The 21,419-nt window shown below is 36.2% G+C and overlaps 1 protein-coding gene across 12 annotated transcripts in view; it reads right to left on the bottom strand.

Moving 5' to 3' along the window:
• Positions 1-21,419, bottom strand: part of MARCHF7 (membrane associated ring-CH-type finger 7) — a 51,242-nt gene that overhangs the window by 16,894 nt on the left and 12,929 nt on the right. For 10 of the 12 annotated variants that reach the window (XR_003519151.1, XM_027589769.2, XM_027589772.1 and 7 more), the window contains 4 exons: positions 18,016-18,180; positions 5,552-5,747; positions 3,772-3,939; positions 447-1,548 (listed from right to left, as the gene is read on the bottom strand). Coding sequence is in view for 10 of the 12 variants with exons in the window: in XM_027589767.2 (XP_027445568.1) it covers positions 447-1,548; positions 3,772-3,939; positions 5,552-5,747; positions 18,016-18,180 (1,631 nt within the window). In the remaining 2 variants the exon portion in view is untranslated. Of the gene's footprint in view, positions 1-446; positions 1,549-3,771; positions 3,940-5,551; positions 5,748-18,015; positions 18,181-18,610; positions 19,822-21,419 lie in introns of those variants that run through there. The other 2 variants (XM_027589770.2, XR_003519152.2) reach the window with 2 other exon arrangements.

The raw sequence follows: 21,419 nt of genomic DNA, 5'->3' as shown, positions 1-21,419 counted from the left end.
ACTTCAAAAAAAATAATTTGGGTAAATGATTTTACCTCATTCCGAAAAAGAGTCTGAGATAAGAAATACAAATAAATGGTAAATAAATCTCAGTAAACGCTAAGACAGATTGTTTTGATAACCCATAACCACTGGAGCCCCTTTACCAATCCCATTTAATCTACCAAGGAACAGGTAAGAGATTAAGATTTTTGTCTTTTTGTGCATCTGTACCAAAAGCTGGTTAAAAATAATCTTTAGATTATTTCTTGATGCAATCTATACTCCCAGTGCCTACCTTATTAATTGTCATCCATTTCCTTCGAGAATCTAACATCTTAGTGGATATAAATTTTAAGGAAAAGAAAACTCAGATACCAATGTTATGAGAAACCGTTTCTAGAAAAGGACTTCTTCCTCTGATCTGCTCTTCGCTTTAAGAACTTAGGACAGGTATTCAAATTTACCTCTCTTTTATTTTCTGTAGTCTTTCTGGGTCTCTCGAAGGTGCACTTTTAGTTTTATCACTTTTTCCATCAGATGAACTCCAACCTGAAGGAATAATATCTACAGTAATCATGACATTGTCAGTCAAATTATTTCCAAGTGCTGGGGGGACTGCAAATCGAAATAAGGAACCAGGAAGGACCCCTGTTATTCCTGTATTTCTTCCACTGTGGGCTGAATCTGATGTGGAGCCACCTGTAGCAGCATTACTTGAAGCTGCAGATGCTTGTGATCTGTTGGCAGTAGCCCCAAGGGGATCACTCTGTGCTTCAAGGTGAACCACTTCATTTGATTCTCTTCTAAAAATATGATGAGATCTAGGTGGTGTATCAGAGGTAGGTATCCTTGAAGATTCATCTCGTCCCTCTCGTCTCCTTCTAGAGAACAAAGGTGTGCATCTATTTCTAAGTGAGGAAGATAACCATGGTCCTGTATTTCTACCTTCAGGTTCTTGGTTAAAATTTTCTGAATCTGGCTCAGAGCTATGATTTTGGCTAAGAGAGGACAAACCCCATCTTCGCCTAAGAAATCGAAATCCCTGAGAAGCTTCAGATGCCCTATTATCGGGAACATCAGAAGTTGATGCTGCATTGCTACGAGACTGTGAAGCTGTCAAGATTCTTGGAGACACATAAGAATTTTCAGAACTCAATGATCTTGTATTCAAGGAATCCTGGCTAGATCTTCGTGAAAAAAAGGTAGATGACATACTAGAAGCTATACGTGACAGCAATCTCCTGGTTGAACGTCTACCTTCGTTGTCAGAAGATTCTTGAAATGATCTTTGAGATGAACCAACCCTATCTGAACTGCTTGAGGTTTCATCTCTATTTGAAATATAAGAAAATCCAGGTTGTGTACTGCTTTGGGAAGATTCCAATTCTCTTGGAGAAAAATTTGATCTTAGAGAATTTCTACTAGAGTCCCTAGAACATGGTATGGTCTGATGTTCAGAAGGCATTTGGTGGTTTGTGGATGATGTATTCAACTGTAAAGTGCTCACTGAGTTATCTTTTGGTCTTGCTCCCTGTGAATATGAAGAAGGAACTCTGTCTTGAACATCTATTTTTGAAAGAAAAGAAAGATACCAATTACGTGAAAAAATTTGAGCATTATTAAATGTGCATTTATTAACTAATTACTGTAAACTGAAATACTGGATTCAAACCAAATACTGCTATATTATAAATACACAGCTTAACTCTTATTACAGGAAAAAAACATAAATATATTTCTTTCTATACCTTTGATAAAATCCAGTACACTGTAAACTGAAAAGAAAGAAATGTGTCACAGCTTATGAAATAAACATCTAAATCTACTAACTTGTTGAAAGTATAACAGTCTGAATTTGTTAATCAGAAATTGATATGATAGGATAATATCTAAATGGACAAGGAATTTTAAATGGGCCAAATAATTCACTGTAAATGACTCTCACAACAAATAAAGGCAAAATAATCCTAGGGAGAGTGTTTTGGAGATTCTTCTCACTCTGTAATTAGCATAAAACTTACTTCACACAAATATTATCATCCTTAGAATTTTATGGCAAACAGCTAAAACTTTCTCCAATCTTTTTTCTTTCAAATTAAGAGCAGTGGATGTTATCTCTGGTTACTCATCAGACATACCTCTACTTGCTGGGAGCTGAATCAGAATAGGGCCCTGGTAGCTGCAATTTTGAAAAGTATACTACTGGTGGTTCAAATCTTGAAATGGGATGAGAAATACTTTTGCCTTCCTTTATAAGGAATACTCATCCATACACCTACTTAAGAGTGAGACTGCTACTGCACTAACACAGGGAGCTTCGTGAAGGGATAAACTTAGTGGCCAAATCTATTCTATCCTATACTTGCAGACCTCCAAGCATAGATGGTATTGATACTATATATTACAGCTCCTCCATCTGAAGCCAAGCAAATAAAAAGATGTTTTCACTGTCTTAAGCAAAGGCTTGCCCCAATAAGCTTATTTAAAATAACCTACACCTTTAAGAACATATGTATTTTCTTCTATGTAAATCAAACTCCACTTTTGCCTGCTAGATCTGCCAATTTCAAAAAGCACTTTCTGTTTTTCAGTATTTCTGTTTCATAGTATTTAATTTTGAAAACCTTAAGCTTAATGTACACTGACAGAAACAGTGTGGGTCTTTATTGCAACTGAATGAAAATAAAGGCACATTCACGTTAAACAAAAGAATTCTAAATTATGCCAACATGTTGATTTCAAGCTTTAGTTAGGTCAGAATTTTTTTCAGTAGATACAGTAGGTATTATGTATGTACTGTCTCTTATGACTTTCTTAGTAACTTTTTTTATAGCTTGCTTTATTGTTAAGACTACATTACATAATACATATAACATAAAAAGTATGTATCAACTGTTTTATGTTTTTGGTAAGGCTTCCAGTCAGCAGTACGGTTTGAGTACTGAAATTTTTGGGGATTCAGAAGTTATACATAGATGTTTCAAGTGCCAGTACTGGAGGACGGGGGGAGATAGGTATCGGTTCCCTCACCCCTGCATTGTTCAAGGGTAAATGTATAAGGCAAATGATATTAGGGTATACAAAAATTACTTAGTATAATTTATTTTATTTTTAAAGATTTCATTTATTTATTTGACAGAGAGAGACACAGCTAGAGAGGGAACACAAGCAGGGGGAGTGGGAGCAAGAAGCAGGCTTCCCGCTGAGCAGGGAGCCCGATGCGGGGCTCAATCCCAGGACCCTGGGATCATGACCTGAGCTGAAGGCAGACGCTTAACGACTAAGCCACCCAGGCACCCCTATTTAGTATAATTTAGAACATATGCATTCGTTTTTTTTTTTTTTAAGATTTTATTTATTTATTTGAGAGACAGAATGAGAGATAACACGAGAGGGAAGAGGGTCAGAGGGAGAAGCAGACTCCCCGCTGAGCAGGGAGCCCGACGTGGGATTCGATCCCGGGACTCCAGGATCGTGACCTGAGCCGAAGGCAGTCGCTTAACCAACTGAGCCACCCAGGCGCCCTAGAACATATGCATTCTTCAAAGGAAAAGCATAAGTAAGAAAATTATAGGTAGACAGAACCTAGATACCAATGTACATCTATTTTAAACTTTTTCTTTTTTTTTAAAACGTAACAAGGTACTAGAATACATTATTAAGCTATTTTGAAATCTTCACAAGATGCACTTCATGTATTCATCTGTACTGTGATTTTAATGACACACAGAAAGAGAGAAATATAACGTTATTAGATAAGTTACACGTAACAATACAACTTATACTTACATGATGAAGTTGTGAAATCACCACTTCGGTGACTATAATCCATAAGATTACTAATGGAAGAATCTGCTCTTCTCTCTAAATCTCTTCTCTCTCTCATTAAGTCAGTTCCAAATGATCCAAGTACCATTGATGAAGATCTGGGAACTTGATTATGTCTCCATGAAGAATCTTAAAATAATTGAAGACATTTTAATTCAGAGAAAGCTTTCAAGGTTTCTGATGACAAATCTTCAGTATTACACAGGGAGGTTATTGTGATTTATTATAGGAATCTTCAAGGTTACACAGTTACAATGAGAAGCAAAATTCAGCAAAACATAAAATTATTCATTAATGAACTCATCACTTATAAAATTATTTCCTACTCAGAAACACATTCTTCTCTAACATTAAAACCTACCACCCATCTATGATGCCAATGTCTCAGTCACTTTCTAGAACATCTGACCACACAGTGTAAACATAATGTAAAATAACTATAGAACAAAAATGCAAAGCCTGCCAAAGATGCAGAATTTCCTGAAAAGTCAATGAAAGTGATGCTGGAGAGAACAGCCAAAATCAAAATCAAGCCATCTCAAAATGGAAAATGTTTTACTATAGATACTGACAATATTTTATCAGAAATATTATCATTGACATCGCACTTGGTTCACTCTTATTCTAAGAATTAAAGTACTGTTGCAATCATAATCTTTTTAAATGAAATCATACCTGACAAAAATCTCACAACCTTGCCCCTATTTACCTTGAAAATTTTGGTTCTTCCTTTCCTAGTCCCAATAGCCTTATTGATTCCTCCTCATTAAGGGAAATGGCCCAGGGTATTTAATGCTATGCCTTCACAGAGTAGAAGAGACCAAAAATATCTGTTGTTTCTCTACAGTGTTAAGGACAGTCTGCTCTTACCCATCACACTACTCTTAATATTCTTCAGATGGGCAGTGTCTTTCCCAAGGAGGTCCTGTCTATCAAAATAGAAAGGAATCACTTACACTAATTCAACTGATAATACATAAGCATTTCACGAATTTTATCTTCCAACTGTGTCATCACAAATTCTGTCTCATCTTAAAACTATTTCAGGCATTCCCTGGTGTTTCATTTGAAGAGGAATGTAAGTGGGGAGGGAACCTCTTGCTCTCTCAAGAAAAAGAAAGAGCTTTTCAATTTGTGCAACAAATGTGTGTCTGTGAGTACAAAATACCATGTATGGAGCTTTATGGATAAGACACCTAAATCCCAGAATGGTTAAGTGACTTGTCCAATGCCATATAGCTAGTTAGATGGCTAAAATGCCCACATTCAGATTCCTTATATAGAACTCCTACTAAAATACCAACTATTTTTGTTTAAAGAATTTCTGTTTCTGAAAAATAAGTATAGACCACAACATTTGCAAAAGATATGCTTAGGATAGGAAATACTAATATATATAAGTAAATGTGCCTTTCTAGTGTAACAATTAAAAAACTGACTTCTTATATAAAACCGGCAAAATACATGTCACTTTTACCAATTTGATTACCATGCATATCAGCTATTCTAATTAATCAAAATATGCTAATCCTGTTTGTGTAGAATATTTGTATCAAATTTAGAAAAATCCAAAACGAAGAGTTTATTTCAGTTGCAGCACTAACTTAAGATGTGAGAAACTCTACTACATTTGACCCACTATGTTACATGCATTCTACTTGCTTAATACCACTATGTCTTGGAAAAAGGGCTTTAGTCCAAACTGCATATACAGTGACTCTTACACAGATTTAACTCTTACCTGATACTGCATTTAAACCATGTCCAATATTTCTCCCGACTGAGGTAGATGTACAGTTTGTGCAGGAAAGTTTAGGTCTTTTTGAATCATGATCCCGTTGCTGGTTTTGTGATCTTGATCGTGCTCCCTGAGTTATCTCAGATTCACTATACCACGTAGACTGAAATGGTGATGCAGATGCTGATGCTGATGTAGACTGTTAAGTTTTTTAAAACAAAAAAAGTGTTCTAATGGAACAACAGAATGCTAGCATTCAGTCTATTAAATTTAATCCCCAATTTCATTCATTCCTCATAAGCACAAATTGTTCTACCATGAAGGTTTTTCATAGTCTTTGTTCCTTTCTACCCACATGCCCCTTTACTTTATACTGTAATTGTACTTTGCTGGGTAATCAATCTGATTTAGATTAAATCTTCCATGTAACTGTATATAATCACTTGGTTAGAAACAAGTGAAGAGCAAAAATCTTATAATCATTTGTTTTCTTGGTTTAATATTTCAAACTCCTGAGGAACTGGTTTCCTTTCCTAAAGGAATAAGAAAAGCACTAATATATAAACATTATGAAAACTATAAAAACAGGATTTTTCTTTTAAGATTTTATTTGTTAGAGAGGGAGAGAGAGAGAAAGAGACTGAGCAAACTGGGGGAGCGGCAAGCAGAGGGAGAAGCAGACTCCCCGCTGAGCAAGGAGCCCAATGTGGGACTCAATTCTAGGACCCTGGGATCATGACCTGAGCCTAAGGCAGATGCTTAACCATCTGAGCCACCCAGGCTTTCCCCCAAAAAAGGTTTTTCAAATAATAAAAAATTCATCCTGGATCTAATGCCCATTCTCAGAAATACAGTCATGTATCACTAATAAATGGTATTTTTTTTTAAATTCTGATTTGAAAGTTTTTCATCAGTGAAGCAAGAAACATAAATGAGTACATATTAAACACAGTATATATTAAAACTCTTAACTCAAGGTTTTCTCCTTTAACACGTTAAGTATACACAAATAATCCGTAACACAAAAATCACTCAGAACGTACAAACTATTTTACTTCCCCCTAATTCTTTAATTGGTTAAGCAATTTAGTCAATATAAGGCATAAAAAGGATAAGGATTAGTTTGTTCCCTTAAAAATGTAGGTTTAAAATATAAGAACACAATACTTCAACCATAATTGTTCAAAGTATCTTTTTCTTTAATGCTTCAAGAAGCATACCGCATGCTTTCAGGGAACTATATTAGTTCACGGTAACTCTACAGAATAAACCTTGCACACAGAAAAGCAGTCAAGATGCAAAGCTGAATAAGGAGAAGTGGGCCAGATCAGGATTTCATTCATCCCTTAAACAGAGGATATTTTGCCCAATGAATGTGGCTTCAGCTTAGTACAAACTTGGTCGCACAAGCCTTCCACACCAAGTCCTCCACAGAGCGTCAATCAATCAACTGGAGTAGCATTAGAGATGAAATTCATTACATATTTCAAAACCCATCCATCGTATGTGCCATAATTAGGGTATTAGCGATCATGTGCTATAGGCCAATGATTCTAAGACCTCTGAATTTCAGAGACCAAAATAAAAACGTTTCAATGTAAAATTTAGAAAGAATTACCGCTTTTGACAAGTAAATGAAAATTGCAAATACCATCTAATCCCATCCCCTGTTTTTAAAAGGGGCATTTTAGGGGCACCTGGGTGGCTCAGTCCTTAAGCGTCTGCCTTCAGCTCAGGTCATGATCCCAGGGTCCTGGGATCGAGCCCCACATCAGGCTCCCTGCTCCATGGGAAGCCTGCTTCTCCATCTCCCACTCCCCCTGCTTGTGTTCCCTCTCTCGCTGTGTCTCTGTTAAATAAATAAATAAAATCTTTAAAAAATAAAAATAAAATAAAAGGGGCATTTTATATGCTCCCGAAACATGACGGATTTAACAGAATAAAACAGACTTTTAAAATGAATAAACTTCATTTGCACAAAATCTTTTCCTTATTTTTGTTTTGCATGGACCAAACAAACTGTTACTGAATAGCACTTATGTAAATATAACTTTGGGAATTACTGAATGAGTAAATACCATCAGATCAACTACTTCTTAAAAAGATCCTTAGAGCGTTGCGGAAGATGAAAAAAATGGAATAGAAAGTATAAAGTCATTGAAATAGCAGGAAATAAGTCCTTGTGACAAAATGGGAACAGAGAGTAATTGTAAGACATAAAAACTCATCAAATTTAGAGATACAGAAAAATGAACAAAAAGTCTAAAATCAATCCAGTTTTCAGGAATTGGCTATTGATGGGAAAAGATGCACTCACTGTTAACAATTTTCATGACTCAACTCTAAAATGCAGCCCATATGCCATCCCGGAAACAAAATGCTTGTTAATACATGGAAAGGAAAAATAAAGGTTCTGACCAGTATTTCTGCTGGCTTAAGCTCAAAATCAAAACCCTTTTTTTAGCTCCTACCAATTTGGTTCACTGTTCAAGTATCTTTGGTCTGAATCATTTACTTTTTACCATTTCTAAATTATTTTAACAATCAAATAAAAAGGTTTTTGTTTTTTTTTTAGGGAAAGAAAGATTTCAGTCCTACCTCACTCCCCAACCTCCAGGGAAGAGAAAGGGAGGGGCTGAAGGTTTAAGCAGCCAATGGCCAATGACTTAGTCAATATGACTATATAATGAAGCCTCCATAAAAACCCAAAGGACACTTGGGTGGCTCAGTCAGTTGAGCATCTGACTCTTGGTTTCAGCTCAGATCATGATCTCATGGGTCATATAGTAAAAAATTATCTACTACCGCACAGTTAACAAATTGTCTTCCCTTGTGACTGAGAACTTTTAAGATCTTCTCTCTCACCAGCTTGCAAATATACAGCTAGGCATTATTAACTATCATCACCGTACTGCTCATTAAATCCTCAGGACCATTTTATAACTGGAAGTTTATACCTTTTGACCCCCTTCATCCATTTTGCCCAACCCTACCCCCTGAATCTGGCAACCACCATTTTGTTCTATCTATAAATTCAGACATTTATTTATTTTGCAGGGCGGGCGCAAGAGAGAAACTCTCAAACAAGTTCCACACTCAGCACAGAGCCAGACACAGGGCTCAATCTCAGGATCCCAAGTTGTGACCTGAGCCAAAATCAAGAGTTGGATGCTTAACCAACAGAGCCACCCAGGCATCCCCAGAGTTTTCTTTAGATTCCACATATAAGTGAGATCATTAGGGATTTGTTTTTGCCTGACGTACTTCATCTGGCATAATGCTGTCACAAATGGTAGGATATGTCATTTTTATGCTGAACTGTGTTCCACTGTATACACATATATACATTGTCTTTACCCATTTATCAATGGACTTAGGATGTTTCCAAGTCTTGGCTCTTGCAAATAATGCTGCAATGAACATGCAATTGTAGATATCTTTCTGAATTAGTGTCTTTCCTTTCTTCAGAGAGATATACAGAAGTGGAAATGTTAGATCATATGGTAGTTGTATTTTTAATCTTCTGAGGAACCTTCCCCTACTGTTTGTCATAGTGACTGACTGCACCAATTTATGTTTCCACGAACAGTGCAGGAGGGTTCTCTTTTCTCCATACCCTAGCCAACACTTGCTATTTCTTTTTGATAGCTATTCTAACAGGTGTGAGGTGATGTCAGTGTCTTCCCTGATTAGTGATGCTGAACACCTGTTCATGTACCTACTGGCCATTAATGTCGTCTCTGGAAAAATGTCCATTCAGATCCCCTGCCCATTTTTTAAAATAATTATTTAAAAATTTTATTTATTTTGAGGGCTGAGGGGCAGAGGGAGATGTGAGATTCTCCAGCGGACTCCCCGCTGAGCGTGGAGCCCAACATGGGGCTCAATCTCACAACCCTGAGATCATGACCTGAGTTGAAATCAAGAGTCAGATGCTTAACCAACTGAGCCATCCAAGTGCCAACCCCTGCCCATTAAATTTTTAATCAGATTTTTTTTTTTTGCCACATAGCTATATGACGGTCTCTTTATGTGTTAGAGATTAAACCCTTACCAGGTGTATGATTTGCACATATTTTCTCCTGTTTGGTAGGTTGCCTTATTTTGTTTTGATGATTTCCTTTGCTATGCAGAAGCTTTTCAGTTTGATGCTGTCCCATTTGTTTACTATTGTTTTGACTGCCTTTGCTTTCAGTGTGAAATCGGAAAAATTACCACCAAGACCCGTCAAGGATCTTACCACCTCAATCTTCTAGGAGTTTTATGGTTTCAGGTCTTATGTTCAAATCTTTAATCCACTGAATTGATTTTGTGTATTGTGTAAGACAGTGGCCCAGTTTCATTCTTTTACATATGGCTTTCCAGTTTTCCCAACACCATTTACTGAAGAGACTCTCCGTTCCACACTGTATTTTCTTAGCTCCACTGTGGTCAATTAATTGACCAAATATGTGTAGGTTTATTTCTGGGCTCTTTATTGCATTCCATTGATCTATTTGCTTTTATGCCAATATCATACTGTTTTGATTACTATTAGTGTTATAATATAGTTTGAAATAAGGGAGCATGATGCTTCCAGCTTTGTTCTTTCTCAAGACTGCTTTAGCTATTGGGGCCTTTCGAGAGTCCCAATTTTAGGACTGTTTTATTTCTGTGAAAAATGCCACTGGAATTTTGGTAGAAATTGCACCAAATCTGTAGATTGTTTTGGGTAGTATGAACATTTTAACATTAATTCTTCCAATCCAAGGGCACGAAACAGCTTTCCATTTATCTGTGTCTTCAACTTCTTTCATTATCAATGTCTCATAGTTTTTCTTTTTTCAAAGATTTTGACAGAGATACAGCGAGAGAGGTAACACAAGCAGCGGGCAGTGGGAGAGAGAGAAGCAGGCTTCCCGCAGAGCGGGGAGCCCGATGCAGCGCTTGATCCCAGGACCCTGGGATCACGACCCAAGCCGAAGGCAAACGCTTAACGACTGAGCCACCCAGGTGCCCCAATGTCTCATAGTTTTAAGTATACAACATTCACTTCCTTGGTTAAATTAATTCCCCGTAGGTATTTTACTTTTTGATGCAGTTGCAAATAGGACTGTTCTCATAATTTCTAATAGGGTGTAATAGAAATGCAACTGACTTTTGTATACTGACTTTGCATACCATAACTCTACTGGATTTATTCAGTTCTAACAATTTTCTAGTGGAGTCTTTAGGGTTTCTATAAATATTATCATGTTATCTGGAAAAGAGAGGCAGTTTCACATCTTCTCTTCTCATTTGAAAGCCTTTTATTTCTCTTTCTTGCCTAAATACACTGGCTAGAGCTACCAATGCTATGTTGAACAAAAGTAGTTAAGAGTAGGCATCCTTGTCTCTTTAGTTTAGTTTGATCTTAGAGGAATAGCTTTCAGCTTTTCACCGAGTATGATGTTCACTGTGGGATTGTCATATATGGTCTTTACTATGTTGACATATGCTCCCTCTGTACCCATTTTGCTGAGTTTTCATCATAAACAGATGCTGAATTTTGTCAAACACTTTTCCTGCATCTACTGAGATATGATTTTTTTTTTAAGAAGATTTCTCCTTCATTTTGTTAATGTGGTATATCACACTGATGAGATATGTGGATGTTGAACCATTGTTGTATCCTAGGGATAAACCCGACTTGATCATGGTGTATAATCCTCATAATATATTACTGAATTTGGTTTGCTAATATTTTGTTGAGAATTTTTACACGTATGTTCATCAGGGATACTGTCCTATAAATTTCGTTTCTTACAGTGTCCATGTCTGGTTTTGTTATCAGGGTAATGTTGGCTTCATAAAATGAACTAGGAATGATACATCCTCTTCTGTTTCTTGAAAGTTTGAGAAGTTGGTAGAATTTATATAAGTGATCTGATCCTGGACTTTTTGTTGGAAGGTTTTGATTACTGATTCAATCTCCTTACTCATTAACGGTATGTTCAGATTTTCTACTTCTTCATAATTCAGGTTTAGTGGGTTGTGTGTTACCAGGAATTTATTTCTATAGGTTGTCCAGTTTTTGGAATCTAATTGTTCATAGTAGTCCCTTATGATCCTTTGTAGTTTTATGGTATCATTTATTTCATTTGATTTTGAATCCTCCTCTCTTGGTGAACCCAGCTAACGGTTAGTCTATTTTGTTTAGCTTTTTAAAAAAAAATAACAGCTCTTAGCTTCACTTATCTTTTCTATCATCTTTTTAGTCTCTATTTACCTTCCGATCTTTTTAATTTCCATTCTTCTACTAACGTTGGGCTTACTTGGTTCTTCTTTACACCACTCCTTTAAAACACTGCACTGGAAGGTCTAAGTAATGCAATAAGGCAAGAAAAGGAAATAAAATGTACACAGTTTGGGAAGGAAGACATAAATATCTTTATTTGCAGATGATGCCCTCTACTATGTGGAAAATCTCACAGAATCAACAACAAAAATCCCTTGTAGAATAAAGGATTACAGTAAGGCTGCAGGACACAAGGTTAATATAAAAAAAAAAGTCAATCGCTTTCCCATATATCATTAATGAAAAAGTGGTATTTAAGACGAAAATCTTTTACAACTGAATGATAAAGCAACAAATAGACCAATTTAAAAATAAGCAAAGGATCTGAAGAGACATTTCTTCAAAGATATAAAAGTAGCTAATTAGCACATGAAAAGATGCTCACAATCATGAGTCATCAAGGAAATCTAAATCAAAGCTGCAATGAGACATTTCACACCCATAATAGGATGGCTAGAATCAAAACGTAAGATAAGTGTAGGCACAGACGTGGCAAGATCAGAACCCCCACACATAATTGCTGAGAGGAATATAAAATAAAAATGGTCCAGCTAGTTTGGAAAATAGTCTGACAGCTCCTCAAATAATGGAACACAGAGTTATACTGTATGATTGAACAATTTTACTCTTAGGTATAAACCTAAGATAACTGAAAACATAAGTCTGCATAAAAACTGCACATGAGTATTTACAGCACCATTACTCATAACAGCCAAAAGATGGAAACACAAATGTCTTATCAGTGGATGAATGGATAAACAAAATGTGATTTATCCAAAAAAGGGACTATTATTCATCCATAAAAAAGGTATACCCAAGTCAATGGAATAGTGTTCATCCATAAAAAGGAATAAGGTACTGATATATGCTATAACACAGATGAACCTTGAAAGCATGCTAAGTGAAAAAAGCTAATACAAAACACTACAGTGTATGTTTCTACTCACGTAAATGAAAGTCCAACATTGGGAAATCTAGAAAGACAGAAAGTAGACTACTGGTTGTTTAGTGCTGAGAGGGAGGGGCAGTGTGTGATAGCTAAAGATTCTGGGATTTTTTTTCTTGAGGTGATAAAAAGGTTTTAAAATTGACTGTGGTAATGATTTGCACAACTCTGTGAATATACTAAACACCACGAAACTGTACACTTTAAATGGGTGACTCATATGGTATGTGACCTATAACTCAAAAAAGCTATTGTTTTTTTAAAGATTTTATTTATTTATTTGACAGAGAGACAGCAAGAGAAGGAACACAAGCAGGAGGAGTGGGAGAGGGAGAAGCAGGCTTCCCGTTGAGCAGGGAGCCTGATGCGGGGCTCTATCCCAGGACCTGGGGATCATGACCTGAGCCTAAGGCAGATGCTTAATCACCGAGCCACTCAGGTGCCCCTCAATAAAGCTATTCTTAAAAAAAAAAAAAAAGAACCTTAACAATTACTACAAATACAACCAATGCTATCCACTGGACAATGCTTAATAACTTGGAAATTATTTAATACACAGTAACAGAAGCAAATCCAGAATGAAATGCTCTTCTTTGGCTCCTCATTTCAATGAATCAATGCCATGACTGTGATGACTGCTAATTCCTGTTTCGAAAATTTTCCAGACCAAAATTATCTTAGCCATATGCAACACCATGGAACTCTGACCTCTTCTAAATATTCACGTGCTAGAGCATCCATTGCCACACTACTGTGAAGCCTTATTTTCTACTTTCTATTCAAAATAAGTAGTCTTTTCAATTCTCATTAAAAAAAAAAAGACATTAGCTGATTTTAAGATTTATGAATTCATTCATGCCCAAATCCAGGTAAGAAACCTTATACATACACAAGAGAGGAGGATCTGGAGTCCATTTATCACTCAAAACTCCCTAATACGTAGATGAAGACTACCAGAAAACTGGTATTCAGATCACTCTACTGTCCCTTTACAGAACTGTTTTTCACTAACCTGTACACTTTGGCATCATGTCCTTTGCTTACACAGAGATTTACCAAGAACCAAGTTGAGTAAGCTAGCAATATACTATTAATACTACACTGAAGACAATGTCCACTCTATCATTCACTGTACCCTTTCAGACCAAACTGCCAAGGACTGCTTTCTTTGAGGAATTGGGTTTCTTTTCCTCATGAACAAAACACCTTATAGATCTGGTTCTATTTCCCTGTGACCTTCCTGATGCCCAAGAGTCCAAGTTTAACTCTAAAACACTGTACAGGGCTTAAAAATGCCTATCAGTGTCACAAATTTGACCCACTCTCAGTACTTCATCTATGTTTTTCTTGATTCCATTTTAAAACTATTCTCATTTTCTTGTCTAATTGTATTTATATGTATGCATGCATGTATTTAGTTCCTTGGAAGCTAACCTTGTAGTAGACAAATGTGTTAATGACACTGGTTCTTTTAATTCTTGAGATAATATAGTATGCAAAATATGCAAATGGTACTGAGCTCTGTAAGTTGATCTACAAACTAGAAAACACGTAAATAAAAAGGCTCTCATTATTTCATATTAAAAGTAATCAATCTCAAAGCAAAAAAGGAAAAGTGTAGTGGGGTTAGCAGTTCTTAAATTGAGTTATAGAAATATATATGGAACTTACATAAACAGTTACATATTCACAGAATGCTCCCAAATTTTACCTTTTATTTTTTTTATTATTTAAAGATTTTTTAATTTATTTTTTAACAGAGAGAGAGAGACAGCGAGAGAGGGAACACAAGCAGGGAGAGTGGGAGAGGGAGAAGCAGGCTTCCCACCGAGCAGGGAGCCTGATGTGGAACTCGATCCCAGGACCCTGGGATCATGACCTGAGCCGAAGGCAGATGCTTAATGACTGAGCCACCCAGGCGCCCCCAAATTTTTACTTTTAACAATATGAATTAAAGGAATTAAATTTTCTTTAAAAAAATATTTAAAATTCTACTTACTGTTAACAAAGAGATAAGATGATCATAGTTTTCAACCACTGAAATTGTAACAAAAACTTCAAGATGAAGCAACAGAAATATCAGCAAGATTAATAACAGAGGCAGCCCAGCTAACAAATGGCACCAAAAGATCTTCAGAAAATCAACTTTTCGGAACTTAGAATCTATATTTTCCCAAAAAAACAATACTATTTGTAAATCTTAGATTCTTAAACTCAGGTACACTATATACTAGTCATGTGACTGAGGGAAACGACTTCTCTTTTCAGATTTCAGATCCTTACCTATAAAATGACACAAGTATTATCCTATTTAAAATTAAAAGCAAGGGCGCCTGGGTGGCTCAGTCCTTAAGCCTCTCTCTGCCTTCGGCTCAGGTCATGATCCCAGGATCCTGGGATGGAGCCCGCCATCAGGCTCCCTGCTCCGCGGGAAGCCTGCTTCTCCCTCTCCCACTCCCCCTGCTTGTGTTCCCTCTCTCGCTGTGTATCTCTGTCAAATAAGTAAATAAAAATCTTAAAAAAAAAAGCTATATTTAAAAAAATTAAAAGCGAAAAATGTTCTACAAAATGTTAAGCACTATATAAATATAAGGTATTTCCCTATTATTTAATCCTTAACATAACTGAAATTGATCTATCATGCCTAGTCCTGACCTCCTTTCTGAAGCTTCAGCTTTACTAAGTGTCTGAGACAAGGGGAGTGTTATGTTGCAAGCAGTTCAGCGATTTTGAAATATTCCCTCTGACATTTAAAGGTCTCATTCATTAAATATACATTTTGTTAAGTAGTATTAAGGATATTATATAAAACTAAATACATAGTATGTAATTTAAATATTCTGACAACGTATTACACTATACCTTAAATGTATCTATTTAAGCCAATATAAAGCCAGGAAATAATGATAACAGTAGCAATCACAATCATCATCATCATAAACAGAAACATCTGAACCCTTACTAAGTTCCAGGCACAGTTGTTTTAAGTGCTTTAATGTATTATTTCTTTCAATTAATCTTAATAACAAACACATGAGCTACTGTTACCACCATTTTACGGAAAAAACACAGATATAAAATAATTTTTGCAAGAACAGAGAAGTCTCAGTTTCTAAATCAAAACTAAAGAGCAAAGCAGGCTAGGAGTAACTGATTTAAGATTGGAAATGTTCCTATAATCCATTAAAAAAACTGGATGCCATTTGAAGCAACTGAAAAACATTAAGAAAAACTCCAACCCTGATTTATCTTAATCAATAAAAGACATAAGTGGTTTTTTATGCTTGCATTTGTTTAACCCCCACAATGAAAACTACGACTTTTAAAGTAATCTAGGACGTTAAGAAAAAGCTGGAATCGTCCTGAAGATACTTATCTTTTCAAGCGAATGTCAATAAATTTTCTAAACACAGCCAAGACTTTTAGCAGCTAATATAATTAACTCTAACAATTAAAATAAAAACAAATGTGGCAGCTAACATTTATATAGTGTTTATCATGTGGCAGGCACTATTCTCATTCAGTGTAATAATTCATCTAACACTAACAACCTGATTGACTGATACGGAAAATAAGAAAGGAAGATGTAATAAAGAAACTTGCCCACGTTCACACAGCTAGTAAGTAGTGGAACAGGACGCCAATCCAGGCAATAGAGTCTGGGTTCAGAGTCTGTTCCTCACTAATAAGCTTTATGAAAAATTAGAAAAAGATCTGTAGACAAATTTTTTATGAAGACAATAGAGGGAAAAAAATCAGACCTGAGCCGAAGGCAGACGCTTAACCATCTGAGCCACCCAGGCACCCCAATCAATCTGTGCTCTTATTAAGTCATAATCATTTAACCCAGAACTTTTCTATAGGATGCAGATATGTGATTCTGTACCTCTGGTAAAGTATCCTTTTGTCTAGCAACAGAATAAAAAAATACATTATCAACCAGCCATTTAAAATGAGACTCAGTAAATTAGTTCATAGAAAATGAGGAAGTTGGGGCGCGTGGGTGGCTCAGTTGTTAAGCGTCTGCCTTCGGCTCAGGTCATGATCCCACAGTCCTGGGATTGAGCCCCACATCGGGCTCCCTGCTCAGCGGGAAGCCTGCTTCTCCCTCTCCCACTCCCCTGCTTGTGTTCCTGCTCTCGCTATCTCTCTCTCTGTCAAATAAATAAACTCTTAAAAAAAAAAAGTGAGGAAGTATGTATTATATGCATTTTAGAGAAGATTTTTACTTTAGTCTTTCTCTGAATATTTTATAAAATGCTTATTACTGTGTAAAAATATTTTAAAATGAGACTTTTTCATGTAGTATATCACATGATATATACATTTATACAAATACTTAAATGGAAATTTTCACTAAAAGATTCTCTTAGATTCAAGTTACCTAACATCAGTCTTGTGCACATGATTTAATTAGCTGTTCAGCCAATAATAACCTGAAATTTGAAAGATGAATATGAACTGCATTAAACCTAGAAATCATGCCTTCTGAGATTTATACTGTTTTTTACTAAAACTACTGTTTATAACACTAATAAGCCATTTCAAAACCGTAAGTGCTATCAATCCAAAGGAAAATTAACTATGTAAGAGTAGCTTATGTAGATTATGAATCTGCAAACTCGTTATACTAAGCATGAAAATAAAGCCCCAAAATTTGTCTCAAAGACTGATAGTAATACATCTTCACAAGTCTTTTAATAATCACCCACCACTAAAAGCAAAATACTTAGAAGCTATACTAAAGAAAAACTTAACAATCACTACTCTACCACTGCTCTGTGTACATGCAGAGAAAAGTCAGATGAATAGGTATAATGTTAAGAAAGGATGCAGTTTTTGATCCTTTGACCAAGTCATCCACATTGACTAATTTAGTCAAATTTATACTTAAATTGATACTTATGTTTTTTAAGTAAATAGGTTTCCAAGTCTTTGAAATACAGTATGATGATTTTACATAAGACCACAAAGCCTTCCTCATAATTTTGAATTCCACAAAGATTGAAAACACTGAGTTTTTGCTACTTGGTGTGAATAATCATTCATTTTCCTGCAGATATTAGTGTGTTTTATTACAGGATGCCTCAGATCCATCTGAGTGTCTTATTAACGACACTCACTACTTTTCTAAAATCTAAAAACCATGTGGCCCCAAGGATTTTGAAAGAAACTGTGTACATACATTCCAAATTAAGATGTTACCTGATATTCAGAATCCAGTCTAAATGAAGACTCTCTTGAGTGATAGGTATCATTTAAACTATTTCCTCTGCTTCCAGACATCATCCTAGCACTTAAAGAGCTGGGGGGTTGAACAGAAATTCTTCTTGGAATCCTTGAAGGTTTAGACTCCATTCTGGAGGTTTCCTGTGAAATGCAAATGTTGATTAATTGCCTTTGGGAAAACATGCAAATCTCTGATTCTTAATCCTCCTTAATCATCAGCTCAAATCAAGAATTAACCATGCAAATTAACTATATCCGACATTGTGAATTATGAGACTATCAACACCCCTCTTCTCTAAGGCAGAAGTCTAAAGTCCATCAAAGGCTTCCTACTGACCATAGAATGAAGCAAACTGATGAAAGAGGGATGAGGAACTGAGGTTGTTTCCAAAGCCTGGGCTTTTTTCCTTACTCAATTTTGTCTCTATGGAATCCAAGACAAATTTGTTCTTGGCTGTCTTGCTATTCTTATCTATTATTAGTGTTTAATACTCAAACCATGAGCATTAGCTACACTGTACTATTTGCACCCCCCTTATCACAATATACCCTCACAGGACTTTGTACGTACCTGGAAACTCTATACATTCCCCATTCAATTCGTTGTCATGGTATGAAATCAACCATTTTTCTTTGTGTGCTTCTACTCTGTATATACTTTTAAGACACACTACCTTATGCTATAATTTGTTTTCCTATCTCCCTTTCTCAAAAGTGAGAATAATTTCTAACTTTTCTTTACTAAACATTCCTCTGAACCTACACCAAGAGTCACAATAGCTATGTCTGATCTTTTAATTATACATATATCTCCCACTTTTCAAAAGTCCACATTATGCCACATCACTTTTATGAAAGACCTATATATAGTACCTGCTTTCGTTAACCAAAAGAAATCCAAAGACAATTTTTTGGTTTTATAAAAAGGCAACGAAAAGTGAAAAAACACCATTCAGCATTTGTTTTGCAGCATTATAGAGGCAGTGTGTACCCTGAGTAGCAAGTGACAATACCAACCTCATTCCCCGGGGAACTACACTTATCTCAGCATCAAGCCACCATAACTTTAAACTCTGTCTACAAGCTTCTGTGCTTTATCTCGATGTATACTGTGTATCCATTAGCAAGATGTGGTGTACAATAACAGAAAAGTCTGAGAGGTTATTTTTTGGATCTGGGAACACTCAAAAGCTTTCCCATATAAACTAATGGTAATTGCTTCTTCACTTTTCACCATTCCAGCTTACAAAAGGATTCACAGAAATGCTCTACTTTTGAACAGAGGTGGACACCTGTGTGTATATGAATGGAATGATATAATATGTATTCTTTTATGTCTGGTTTTATTTGCTCAACATTGTATTTGTGAGATTCATTTATATTGTAGCATGCGGCTGTAGTTAGTTCACTCTAATCAGTTTATATAGTATTTCATTGTATCAATACACATAAATTTGTCCATTGTATTGCAGATCGACACTGAACTGTTTCCAATTTTAGGCTGTTACAAATAATGCTGCTATAAAGACATTACTTTTATAAATCTAAAAAACTTTAAATCACAATAATCTCTTCAACTTCTCCCCACCCACTTTCAAGGCCAAAACTTGCCTTCTTGTTCTGGTAGTGGATTGACATTAAACCAACTACAAACAGATGCATTTCACTTAAATGATATGCCACTTGGGTAAGATATATTTGCTTTATTAAAACATTCAAATTTAGGGGCATCTGGGTGGCTCAGTCATTTAGGCATCTGACTTGATTTCGGCTCAGGTCATGACCTCAGGATTCTGAGATGGAGCCCTGCTTCAGGCCCTGCACTGGGCATGGAGCCTACTTGAGATTTTCTATCTCCCCCCTTCTCCCTCTATCCCCTCCCACCCCACCCGCCACCCCTGCCCCCCAAAAAAGGAAAAGATAAAAAAAAATTCAAATTTAAACATTTAAGGTAAAAATATCTAATCTATTTTTGGTATGTAACCTCATTAACTTGCCAACTTCGGATCAATCAACACTTTCTACCTTAAAAGTTACTACAAAAGAATTTACTTTGCTGATAATATTTAAAAACATGGTATCAAGCAATAACAGAAAAGAGAATGAAGAGAGGAAAAAACAAAACATATAATCTATATTGCAGCAGAGGATACAACAAACATGAAAAAGATGTAACACAAACTCATTCTCAATTAAAATTATTCCACTAAAAATATCTAATGACAAACCACAGTAAGTCACACTGAAATATGATTAAATAAAAGAAAGCTTATCACAAAAGGTTAGTTTTGAACTTCCAGTTAAAACATGACAGATTATCCTTATGCATCTATTTTGCCCCTCTTTCCAAAACCCTGATAAGACGACAAATGAGGGGTGCTTGGGTGGCTCAGTCCTAAGCGTCTACCTTCAGCTCACCCTGCATCGGGCTCCCTGCTACGTGGGAAGCCTGCTTTTCCCTCTCCCACTCACCGTGCTTGTGTTCCCTCTCGCGCTGAGTATCTCTGTCAAATAAATAAATAAAATCTTAAAAAAAAAAAAAAAAGAACGACAGTAAATGAATCCAAAGGGGCCACAGAAGGCAAGAGATTTCAATGTGTATTTGGAAAATCCAAAGGAGGAGTAAAGGCACAATAATTAAGCAGAGAAGATAAAACTACACCCTAGGCCCTTAGAAAGAGGTAGAAACTAGGAGCCTCAGCACATGAAAAATAACCATGACCGGGGTGCCTGGGTGGCTCAGTTGTTAAGCGTCTGCCTTCGGCTCAGGTCATGATCCCAGGGTCCTGGGATCGAGCCCCGCATCGGGCTCTCTGCTCAGTGGGAAGCCTGCTTCTCCCTCTCTCACTCCCCCTGCTTGTATTCCCTCTCTAGCTGTCTCTGTCAAACAAATAAATAAAATATTTTAAAAAAAAAGAAAGAAAAATAACCATGACCTGAAGGTACAAGATACCATAAAAGAGAAGATGCGTGGGCTTAAAATAAAATCTGTAGTTGGAGCAGTAAAACCCCAAATTCTTCCCCTAGCTTCATTCTTAAAAAAGTATTTATTCTCTCAAGAATAAGGATTTCAGAGGCAATTCATCCCACCCAAGTATACAATCAAATCTGCAGAGGTAAGTGTAAAAAATAAAATCTATATGCTCAATGCTGAGACCTGAGGACTTTTTCCCAGTCCTATTTCTACAATGTTGCCATAAAATTAAGGGATTTTACTCTTGGATCACAAAACAAAACACCAGAGGTAAGATTTCTGATACTGATATTTGGACTGCTCCCAATTACCAAGCTAGTTTGCCACAAGAACATCCTACCCCACAGCAAAGTCCACTAGTCACCAAGAGTTTTCTAATCAGTTTTTTGTGTTTCCTTCAAACAGA

Source organism: Zalophus californianus, chromosome 3, assembly GCF_009762305.2.
Source record: "Zalophus californianus isolate mZalCal1 chromosome 3, mZalCal1.pri.v2, whole genome shotgun sequence".
In the NCBI taxonomy this organism is placed as follows: domain Eukaryota; kingdom Metazoa; phylum Chordata; class Mammalia; order Carnivora; family Otariidae; genus Zalophus; species Zalophus californianus.
Note: the sequence above shows the minus strand (reverse complement) of the source record. Positions and strands in the feature narration are given on the sequence as shown.